At 37.6% G+C, this 12,028-nt stretch overlaps 1 protein-coding gene across 2 annotated transcripts in view; it reads left to right on the plus strand.

Moving 5' to 3' along the window:
- Nucleotides 1-12,028, plus strand: part of SCFD1 (sec1 family domain containing 1) — a 45,109-nt gene that overhangs the window by 23,505 nt on the left and 9,576 nt on the right. For both annotated transcript variants that reach the window (XR_008209052.1, XM_052693433.1), the window contains exons 15-20: nt 3,187-3,283; nt 6,248-6,318; nt 7,228-7,307; nt 7,847-7,909; nt 8,786-8,861; nt 11,065-11,118. Coding sequence is in view for 1 of the 2 variants with exons in the window: in XM_052693433.1 (XP_052549393.1) it covers nt 3,187-3,283; nt 6,248-6,318; nt 7,228-7,307; nt 7,847-7,909; nt 8,786-8,861; nt 11,065-11,118 (441 nt within the window). In the remaining variant the exon portion in view is untranslated. The remainder of the gene's footprint in view (nt 1-3,186; nt 3,284-6,247; nt 6,319-7,227; nt 7,308-7,846; nt 7,910-8,785; nt 8,862-11,064; nt 11,119-12,028) is intronic.

Genomic DNA, 12,028 nt, shown 5'->3' on the forward strand with positions numbered 1-12,028 from the left:
AACTGGAAATGAGAAAGGTCATTGAATGGTGTTAGGATGGAATAAGATGTTACATTAGGAAATGAAGAGCAGGAGGCAGAAAGGAATGTAAATGTAAACGCGTCTTTATTTTTCTTCACCTTGCTATCCAGCTTGGCAGCCATAAGGACCTCTTTCTTGCTGTCTTGTCTTGTTGAATCTACAGGATTGTTTAGCTCCCGTTCCCCAGCTTTTACTCTTGGCATGTCTGAGAGTTTGTCATTGAGTGAGAAAAATGGCACTTTCCTCTAAACCGGGACATCTGCTTCTTATCAGCACTTTTTGGAATAGTTGGCTCTTTGGGAAGTAACTGTCTCATTGATATGACATATCTGGGAAATCTGTCAAAAGGTAACTTGTAGTGTTTGTGGCTTTTCAGTAATCCTATGAAATTTTACTTGGTGTCCATCTAATTCCTCACATACCTGCATAAGAAAACTACTGCCCTAATGAGCACTTTCTCTGTAACGTTGGTTAGTCACCTGCTGATGAGAAAACTAAGTGGACTCACTGTATTGATCCATATCAGTAGGTGTGTGTGTGTTATGTACTGTGGGCAAACATAAAGGAGGTGAGTTTTTTAGGATTGTCAGTTTTGTTTTTGTGAAGAGTGCGAAGTTCATGCTTCAAAAACCACTGTCCCAAATTTTGCAGAGTAAGTATGTAACTGCCATTAATATTTCTGTTCACGCTCTAAGTACTGTGGCTGTATGCAGCCAGTGAGTTTTCTTTGCTGCAGTTACTCTGTTTTTCTCTACTCAGTCAGAAAGTAGCACAGAGTTGGGAAGAATTTTAAGCAGTTTGCAATGAAAATGAGTTAAGAATTGTAAATCTACTCTTACAATTTGAAGTATCTCATGTTTAAATTATTTTATTTAGAAATTGACCTGTAGACAAATATTTTGAGATAACATATTTGTTTTATGTTGTAGAGGTTTTACATGCCATCTGAATAAGTTTGTCTTAAATGAAACACCAGCTAAGATAATACAGGCACTGCCAAATTCAACAATAATGTATTTATCTTAATGAGATGAAGTTTCCAGATTTTGTGAAATCCTTTGTTAGTTGGATGCCTTTTGTCTGGGAAAAATATTTTAAACCTCAAGACATTGATTTTAACTCCTTGTGAGGAACTTAAATTTACTTCAAACACAAAAGGAAGTGAATATAATGCAAAGTCTGGAAAAAAACGTAGTGGCTTCTTTGCAGTTGTTTTCTGTATCTAGAGACAATTAAGAAAGCTTATAATGCAAATTAGAGTTGTCCAGTCTTGTGGAGACAGGTCACAGAACATGTCTGACATGCCAGATACCAAATTGCATCTGAATGAAACACCTGGAAAAAGGCTGGCAGTTCCTGTCTGTTGTCTGTACAGTAGTGTAGCATAGCCACTATCATTGGTTTACCTTTCAGCTGAGTAAGGTATGATCAGTGCCTTACAGCGGTGTAACTGTGGCTGTGAGTACCCTCCTAATATGAGTACAAGGCAAATACAGCTTTGAGAGAAGCTCTGCGTCTTTTTTTTTTTTCTCAGTCCACATAACTTTTATGTAATGCCAGTCGCAGTGACAAAATAAGATTCTTCTACCTCTAGAAGTAGCAAGTGATCAATTCTGAGTTCACTTCATGGAAACTGCTGCAGAGATAGAGCTTGTTAAAATATCCCTGAGTACGAGCTTCTACAAAGGCTGAATTAAATTGAGGTGGTGTTCTGTAAGAAACTGCTCTTCACAATGTGTTGGGTAGATAGTAATGAGAAGTAGGAGTTTTATGTGTGTGATACTGTAAGGTAAGTGGCTGCCTGCATAAGCTGACTGCCAACAATTTTCAATAGTAAAATACTCTTGTGACTTTTTATTTTGTATTTTCATCCCTAACTCTTACTATACTCAAGTGTGAAATATCCTAATTTTCTTCTTTTCTCTTTCCTTCTTATCTTTGTGTTGTTTGTTTTTTTTTTTAATTTTTAATTTCCTTATTTGTGTTCTTAGGAATAATTGTAGTAGGATTCAGAAGCAAGTGAGATGTTTTCCAATGTTTTTCTGTTGCTGCCATTAGAACAACCACTGCACTGGGTTAAAAGGAGCCATAGCAATTTTTCATGCCTCAACAACATCGGGCAGAAAATGTTCAGAATCTGTTAACCTGAGGAGAAAGTGTGGTGACTCGTGCCTTAATCTGCTAACACCATTTCAGTCTCCCAGTGACCACAGTGTGGAGCTGAAATGCTTCCAAGGCAGTGAGATGGAGATCCACTCTACCAGTCTCCTTCTGGAGTCGTTGCACAACAGCATTCCTATAGCCTGAATGTGTTCAACAGGATTTAGTTAGTGGCCAGAAGTTAAGGCTTTGTGAGCCATTGTAATGTTTGCTGTAATTCTACATTTTAATAAAAAAAACTGTGATGGAACATTAGGTTTCTAAATCAGTGCTGGAATGCATTCTTCTGTGTTCAGATTGGAACTGATCAGATGTGCAAAGCCTGGCTGTCTGTGCTCATGCACTGAGTGCTGTCAGTAGTTGCATGGCCATTCCATAGAGCTTTTGCAGTAGCTGTGGTGTCCTCCCTAAAAAAGGATTTTCTCAATTTGGTCTGCATGCTCTCGTAATCTGTCACAGTAAGATGTTGTATATTTAGAGACTTTTTTTTTTCCAGTGTTAGCCAGGTGACCTAATTATGAAGTGTTCCATCTTTATTGAAATAGCTCCTTCATACCAACAGACCTTCAGATTTGAAAGGAAAGCTCCCAGTCTTATCTGGGATGATGCTGTAGTGGATTTAGGAATTTCCTGCTTGTCTACATTGAGTAATTGTCTCATTGACTGAGAGACTTCGTGTTCAGCATAAATTTGACACTATGCATGATGGTGTGAAATTTGCAGCTGCGGCAAAAGTAGAGTTTCAAACAAAGCTCCTCTTCCAGTCTAGTATTTGTACATCGGACCTCCTTTGCTTAACTTGCATTTTCACTTCTGCTGTGAGAGTAGTGTCAATTTTCTGAGGTTGATAATGGCAAGCATTTTTTTTTTCTGGCGATTTATTTAAAAACTTTTTTTTTTTTAAACAGTTGTGATGACTAAAACCTTTTGAAGAGGAAAGAAATATTTGTCACAGTATGAAGAATCAGTTACAGTTAATAAATTGTAATGTTTATTCTTACACAGACTAGAAAACTGGATGTGTATTTTGAATACGAGGAAAAAATAATGAGCAAATCTACTCTGGATAAATCTCTGCTGGACATGATTTCTGACCCAGATGGTGAGTACTTTAAATCTGAACTTGGTATCAACATGCTTTGAGATGCAATAAGCACGTGCTATAACTTTGTGGATGGTAAAGAGCGTATGTGTGTTGCAAGCTGTGCAGCTTTATAAAGGAAACAGCTTGTCATTGATTCCAGTAGTGGTCTAGCGTGCTTATTAATAGGGTGAGTTATATATTAAAAAAATGGTGACTTTTGCAGTTCCACAAAAATCCATTTCTAATTCTGTGTTGCTGAAAGCTGTAAGATTTTAACTTCCTTGCTTCTCAAGCATTTACTAATACAGCGTGGAATTGTGTGTTCTGAACAGCGCTGGTTCTTTAGAATCCCACGCATCATTAAAGCCAGAATGGAACAGGGCATTTCACTGGATTTGCTTAGATAAAGGGGCAGTAGCGTAGGTAGGTGGCCTTTGCTTGGAGGGTGGGGAGGGAGATGGGTGGTGAGATGGTGGAGAAAAGGGAATCAAGCTAATAAACTGGGTAGATGGCTGACAGACGCATGGGGGTTTGATGTGCCTTCACACAGCTGTGGCAGATCTGTTACCAGCACCCAGCAGCAGAGCTTCCCAGCTGATTCACGTCTGGTTACTACATACTAAAGCTTTACACACTGACTGGTATTTGGGTTCTCTATCAGCAGGAGTCACTGGGAACTGTTCTGTAAAAGGCCGAAGCCAGAATGTGTTCTCGGCTTTTTGCAGTGCTGTAGCATAGAGGCAGTGGCCTCACATAGCTGTCACTGGAACCTTTTAACCATGAACATCCTGGGTGTGCACAAGAAAAAGATTAGACATCTAAGCTAGAGTTTTCTTTATAAGCTAGTTATTCAGTTGTTTATAGTAAATAATTAGCATTTCATATACTTTGCCTAGATAAAAGACAGTGGTGAAACAAAAGGATTTAAGTACCATGGTTTTTTCAGTGTATGCTGTCTTGCAAAACTAGATAGCTTCCAATTGTGTGATTTGCTGTTAGATACCAGCAAGGAATACTTACTTTGAAGGACTAATGCATCAAGTCTTCCAGCACACTCAGTGGTGAATATTTGTTTGTGTGATCTGTGGGGCACTTGCCTTATGGACAGTGATTCCTGCAGAGCTCTTCACAGCAGCAGACTGAGCACTTACCTGCTTTGTCCTGCCATTTTTGCTGTCTGTTAGCAATTTACCACTCATGGCAATTATCTGTTTCCTGGTTCAGGGGATATTACTGTATCCTGGAGTGGTACTAAAAACAGAGTTACTGATTTTGCTTTTCTCCATTAGAAAAGCAGTAGCTCTGATGGCTTCCCACTGAAAATAAAGTTGTTCTATTTGAGGTTTGTCAAGTTAAGTTCCCTGCAGAATATTTATCATCCCTGTCCTCCTCCCAGGCTGTCACAGACCATGGCTTAGGAGAAAAAGGGAAGCACTTTATAAGCAGCCTGGGTCTTGCAACTGTTTATCACAGCTGTGTTTTATACCAGCACTACACTTCAATTACTTTTGCCAAGAGGGAAAAAAAAATGTTTTCCTAAGATTTATGTAAGTGTACATGATATAATCTAAGCATTTATTTTGAATGTATTTATTTTTTTTGGTAGGAGAAAATATCACCTGCTCATGTCTAAGCAAGACACTTTTGTGAGCACAAACCTCCCAGGAGTTTTGCAGGCATGGTAAATATGCTCAGTGAGGGAAATGCTATCGTGTTCCAGCAGGTATTGCCATAAGCTATAAACTGGCAAGTTGGAAACCAAGTGTCTGAATCAGTTACAGAGACCAGGTTCTCTTACAGTGTCTCTTTAGGACATGCAGAGTGCGTTTTTAGCCAAAGACTCCAGAGGAATGTGTACCGTGAAGGCTGTTTGTTGGTTCCTATGATACAAAGTTTTTCAGTTTTTGATCTTCTGGCTTACTGGTATCGGTTGAAGGTTATTAAAATTTTTTGTTTTGGAAACAGTTGAATCAAGTTATGAATGTTCGTTGTGACATTGCTTACTATGGGAGAGGCTTCTGCCAGACTAAATATGTGCTTATAAACAAAAGCTGCATATTGGATTAGGTGACCCCCCTGCTGTCGTGATCTATATTCCGTAGCTGGGAAGCATTTTTCTCTTCCCCATGAGTATGGAACAGTGGTGGTGTTGTTGTTGTTTTTTAATGTAACCTGCATCTAAAGGCAGCAAGCAAACTTTTCTAATGAAGTGCTGGATTACAGATTTGAAACATTTGTTTTGAGGAGTGTTCTCTATTATTTGTGGTTCTCTTCTAGAAAAAAAGTAGATGCTGTTTGAATTCTGACATGGTTGGTTATAGTCTAAGGAACACAAGGATGGTCAGATCATCTGTTTGATCTGGCAGAGATGAATTTTGATTCCCATTGATAATGCTTCCCAAATATTTGCTGTAATCTTTTTCTCGAAGGAAATGGTGTGCTAAGAATTCAGGAGGTGAAATCCTTCCCAGAGACAAGTTGAAAGTTCAGTGTTTTTTTTCCTGACCAAAGGTTCAAACATAAGTGCTTTTTCAGCTCTCCTGATTCAGTACAGCCAACTCTAGAGCTGCATAAACAAATTGAAGAGCTGGAAAAAAAAAAAAAAACCTAAGCTATGGCTTATATTTTCATGCTTTTCGTCAGTCTCCTTCACAGTTCTTCTGTCTGTTAAATGCTTGCAGTTCCTGAAGTTGATGTAATGCCAGGAGGTAACTTACTTTGTATGTTACCCTTACGTGCAGAGCAGTGTTTCTTATAAGCAGATCTGGCAGGTGTAATTCCTTCAGAAACAGTGAGCTTATTAATAATTCTTAAATAAAATTGCTGAATGTCTTCTACTGCTGTGTGTGCTGAACAAAGCCATGAGGAGAGATAAGGTCTGAATTATATATGTGTTTATTTATAGTAATGGTTATTGTATGCATACGTGGAAGAGCAATTAACACTGCATAGTTACAGTTTTTATTGTATGTTTCACTGCAGCAGGAACTCCCGAAGACAAAATGCGACTATTTCTTATCTATTATATCAGCTCATCTCAGGCACCTTCAGAGGTACATTCTTTACAGCTCATGACACCATGTTTTACCAAGTAGGCTTTTCTGTGTTTGATCAGCCTTAAGTAGGTACTTGTGCTTTGCTGTGAACAGAAGCATGATATGCCCAGGTAATCCAAAAACTTAAAATAAGTTCTCTGGTGTTATCAAAGAATCTGTCAAACATTAGCTACTACCGTGAAGGATAAGCGTGACTAGTAAGAAGGCAGATTGTCTTTTGAAACATTCAGTTCAGAGTTACTATGAAACTCATCTTGGTACACTTTCCACTATAAGTAGATTTTAAAAAGTTTACGTGATGCTTTTCACTCTATCCTTGTTTGTTCAAAGATGATTTGTTTAGTTGACTAGTGGATGCACAATTCAGAAATGCTGTTATCAGAACAGTTCAGGAGGCAATTTCTTAATAGTTCGTTAGAGCTTATGGTTAATTTCAAGAACGTTTTCTATTATACTGTAGAAATATTGTAATGTAGAATTAATATAGATAGCATGGAAACATTTCACAATGAAATGTTATACTGACTCAGACTAGTAGAAAAAATGAGTTTGGGTTGGGTAAGATGCTCTTCATTTTCACCGGCTGCTGTTGTGACACTTTACATAAACCATGATGCAGTCAGGTTTCTGAAGGATGTAGATATTGTAAACTGTTTCCTTAAAATGCATTTGCTACAAGTAGTTTTCACTAAACTTAACTGTACTTGTGGAATTAAATTCTGTGTGCTTACATCTAAATTGTATTTTTGTACTTGGTAGAGGATGGGATTAATAATTGCTTTTTATCTAAATATTGAAAAAGCAAAGTTGTAGTATCAGTGAAGTTAATGTAATCTTGTATTTCACATGAGTTAATGAGTTAAGAGTAGTTTAAACCTGTTGTAATTCTCCACTTCATAATTTCAGATTGATTTGGACCAGTATAAAAAAGCACTGATGGATGCAGGTTGTAACCTAGCTCCTCTGAGCTACATAAAACAGTGGAAGTGAGTAATTTCCTTTTTTTTCCTATATGAGGCTGTAATTGGGGTAACTTTACAGAATTCAGCGTGGATATCATACAGTGTAAATTATCCGTAAACATTTATTCTGGCATAATCTTTGCTGTCATTGTAATGGTAATACATGCAAAATCTTACTTTACAATGGAACTCTAATAATGCCAGAACCCTACTCAGTGTGATGCATATCAGTGTTCTTAATTATCCAAGACAGAAAAAATGTATTGAATTTGGTGAAAAGTTGGGTTTGCTCAGCCTCCAGATTTTGTGGTTCATGCCAAAGGGCTGCACTGCCTATCAGTTACTGTACATCTTATAAAAATAAATTCCCATTAAATACAAAATCTAATTCAGCTTCTTAATCATTGTAGATGTAGACAAGAGGGATGCATATGAGAAATAGTTTCTTCCAGAAACAGTTTGAGAAGCATAAGTATTTTCACTTTCAAATGACTGGAGTGGAACACTGTACAGCAGGATGTGCCATGAGATGAAGTAATTGATTTCTACCCCTGCTTTCATAGGGCTTTCACTAAGATGGCTTCAGCTCCAACCAGCTATGGAAACTCTACGCCTAAACCTTTGGGGTATGTTTTTGATTAATTGTCAGTTTCTGGTTTACTTTAGTAGTACTGAAAGTGTAGGTTTATTTTAGTAGTACTCAAAGTGTACAGAGGGATGTAGCCTCGAATAAAACACTTCCCTATTTGAAAAATTTGTTTTTTAAATTAACAGTGCCTGGGTCTTGCATAAAAAGAAACCAAAAAAGGGATATATGGCTAAATCCAGAAAGTAACTTAATATAGTGATTCCTGTTACCTTCACATGAAGTGTACGGGCTGTCATAGGAGAATTCAGCAAGAAACTAAGACAGCCAGCATGCGTAGCCTTATTTAATCCATAGCAGGAAACAAAAACAACCCTGTGTATTCAAAATGGGTCATCTGTAGGGCAGGAAGCAAGAATGCTCTTACTTTTCTTAGGATCTCCTGGAGAGAGTGTAGTTGGTTATTTTAAGACACAGAATGAAAAGGTAAGGCTGTACATAACCCATAGAAATTCCCTGCTACCAGCTGTATGTTCAGAAGTGTGCTGTCATAAGGAGACTGTCACAGTACAGTTACTGATTTTTCCCATGTCGGTATCAGAATTCTTTCTGTTTTCTTAGGTTGGAAAAAGAAAGAAATGGAGCATTCAAATCGTTCTAGTACTGAAGGCTTTAACTGTTGAGTGGATCAGAGAGTAGAACACAAGGCTCCTATTGATAGCTGAGAATCTAACTGCTAAATTTTAGGTGTATTCCCAAACACTTGGTTGCCATGCAGTTTGAAAAATAGCTTATTTCATGAAAAACTGAATTAGTACCTTTGTTGCATTGGCTTTAATAGGAATTGGATATTAATTTTAAGCTTAAAATTATATGGTTTTTTTTTTTTCACTTGCAATGTTGTTTTGGTTTTCAGTCTGTTTTCACGTGTTATGAATACAGGATCACAATTTGTGATGGAAGGCGTGAAGAACTTGGTACTGAAGCAACAAGTAAGTTTATAGACTGTGCATTGTCAAGCAATTGTGAACACTGAGGAAAATGATTTTTGTTTCTTCTGTTGTGCTATGAGGCCTGCTCTGAAAGTAATGCCTTCTGTATTCTGTTATGGTGGCCCAGAGTGGCAGAGGAGGAGTCTGGAAAAAATGGCACCCATGGTCACTTAGTGTTGTTTGCTGAATGTTTGTGGAGACCAAACAGTGGATGTGAGCTCAGTGAGGCCATGGGTGGTCAGTTTCAGCAGTGCAACAGCAGGTCCCCTCCAGTGGATTTTTACAAGTGTGGTTGTAGGCTCTTGTTCGTGGCTGACAAAAACACAGAGCTGATGTAGACTGTGTTGAGAACAGTGCTTTGTAGATAAGGATTTCCTCTGTTAACAGAGTTCTTCTCTTCGTATCTGTTGTAGTTTCCGGGGAAATAAACAGGAGGTGCCATTTTCAGCATGACCCATGTTTATTCTGCAGATTAGTAATTCATAATGCAAAATTAAGTTTTTGCCCTGGATGTGGTGAATTTGTATTGGAAGTTACATAGGTGGTTGATTATAATCATAGAATCATTAAGATTGGAAAAGACCTAAGATCATCTAGTCTGTCAGGAAAAGAACTTTACTGATATAATTATGAAGTAGTGTCCTAGAAACCTCCAGCTGACAGAAGTCTTAACATACTGAGACTCCACTTATCTACTTAAATATGTTTACTAAAGAGGAAGAAAAATTCTTCCATGAAGGCTTCCTATTAGCTGTAATAAAAGGACTGAAGCAGAATATTGCACTTGTTTTGGTAGTCACTGTTCTACTAAAATTGGATGAAGTACATTTTCTAAAATTCGGAAGCATTATGTTGCTATTGAAACTGAATTAGAACTAGCAGCAAAAAATAATGTTTGCCAACATGATTCCAGGATATTATTTTGCATTACAGGTTAAATCCTTAAAGTGTTGTAGGCTAGTGCAGTTACTGAGTTCCTAATCTGGCTTGGTATTTGTATTGCCCACTGGAAAACACCTCTAGATGTGAGACTTTTCTCAGCTGAGCAGAGGGTTAGTTTGGCTTACAGAAAGCACTGTTTATTACGTGTATCTCAGGCAATTTGGTGTGTCTGCACTATCTGCTATTACATCTTATGTTGTGGTTGCCTCCTCCTTGGAGGCATTCAAGGCCAGGCTGGATAGGGCTTTGAACAACCTGGTCTGGTACGAGGTATCCCTGCCTATAGCAGGGGGTTGGAATTGGATGATCTTAAAGGTCCCTTCCAGCCCAAACCATTCTATCTGCCAGTGCTACTCTGACTTCCACACACACTTTTGGAAACTGAAGTTCCCCTGGAACTAGTAAATAATATAATACAAGACGGTCAAAGGACTTGATGCCATAACTGTTAGAAATTACAGTAGTTAGCTAACTGTACTGTTATGTCCATAAATGACATATTCACTATCAGTACATTGTATAGACCATTGGCACCAGGAGAATTTAAAGTTCCTGGAGTTCCTTTCCCAGTGAGCAGCAGAAATGCTGTTGTGATTGACTGTTACAATGGCAGTTTGTTCCAATGTGAATTTAATAGAACATGGCTTAGGGATATAGAATTTCTAAGCTGAGGTTCTTGGAATGTGCAGAAGTGAGAAATAAATAGTGCTTTCTACCTGTTAGCTGAAATTTAGCCAGTCTTTTTTTTTTTTTAAAAAAAAAAGGCACCTAGGAGAAGAGCCTTGATCAATAAGCTGAACATTGCTAAGCATTTCCATCGTGTAACATTGTGAAGCCTACGAAGTAAACATTCTTGTGTTTCCAGTGTTGGAAGGTTCTCAGATGGCAGTGCTTATACAGCTGTGCAGTATATGTTCATGATGGCACTTCATTATGAACAGGTGCCCATGGAATTTCCAGAATTCTGAAGTGAAGCTGGCAGCTTCTTGAAACAAAGAAGTTGGGGTGGGAGGGGGTCTCATGTTGAGTGTTGACTGCTGAGGAAGCACTTTAGCTTTGAGAAGTAATTATTTAAAAAAATAAAAGATTGCAGTACCATCACCTGAATTAGACAGTCATTGTCTACTTCGGTGCTGTTCAGCTACTTCAAAACACGAGCCAAACATTTTAAAGTAGTGTTTCAAATGTTCTGTTGATTGTCCTATGAATAAGGCTTAGCAAGCAATTGAGTATTTCATTAATTTCATGTTTTGTTTTGTAGAACCTACCAGTCACACGTATATTGGACAACCTTATGGAGATGAAGTCAAACCCAGTGAGTATAACTGCTTTCACATAGGAGATAATTGTCAAATAGGTAATTGTCAAAGAGGTAATATGTCCAATGAAATCTTTAGGCTTTGTAATGGTAATATACCGAACTTATTCTTTGTTTACAATAATGCAGTGCTTTATTTCACCAATAGAAACATTGACATAATTATTCCGTACAATTTATTTAGCATAAAAGTACATTAATCATGACACTTGATGGTGTTTCAAACTGTCTTTTTTTATTGGGGAGGAGGAAAGGCCTAGACTGAACTTTTGCATTATACTGATCTTCTGTTACTCCTGAATTTGTAGAGGTTAAACAATGGTCTGAAATTGTTCTTGAATCAGAGGGATTTCTTTTAAGAGCACAGTATTAAAACTTAAGTAGATACGAACAGGGTTAGTACAGAAAGTCTTCCTTCCCTCATCTTTGAAACTTTGCTGTTTAGAGCAAAATGTTTTAGCAGTCTTTCACTTGAAACCAGTTTGGTTGATTGCTTTGTCAGGAAAGTCCACTCTTCCCGTTGTTCCTGTGAAATCTTAAATTTGCCAAAGTTAACAAAGCTTTGATTCTGCACAGTCAACACGAGTGCTAGAATGTACAGCTAAAAATAGCCAGAAATCTTTTGTCTAAGCCTTTTTTTTTTAATTCCTTCAATGAATCATTGATGACCATCCTGTACATAAGATAGTAATAGGATGTGGCAGACGCTCAAAGTTTAAAAATAGCTTTGAAAAAAAAAAAAAAAAATGACTTTCAGGTGATTTTTTTCAGAACAACCTTAATGCCTGTTTCTCATTTTAATGACATCATAATCACACGAGATATAAAAACAGTAATGTCTCACATTAGTTATGTAGAGGTATGATACTACAAAAATAAATGTAGTACAAAGAACACATGGATTTTT

Source organism: Tympanuchus pallidicinctus, unplaced genomic scaffold, assembly GCF_026119805.1.
Source record: "Tympanuchus pallidicinctus isolate F22 unplaced genomic scaffold, pur_lepc_1.0 scaffold3, whole genome shotgun sequence".
Classification (NCBI taxonomy): domain Eukaryota; kingdom Metazoa; phylum Chordata; class Aves; order Galliformes; family Phasianidae; genus Tympanuchus; species Tympanuchus pallidicinctus.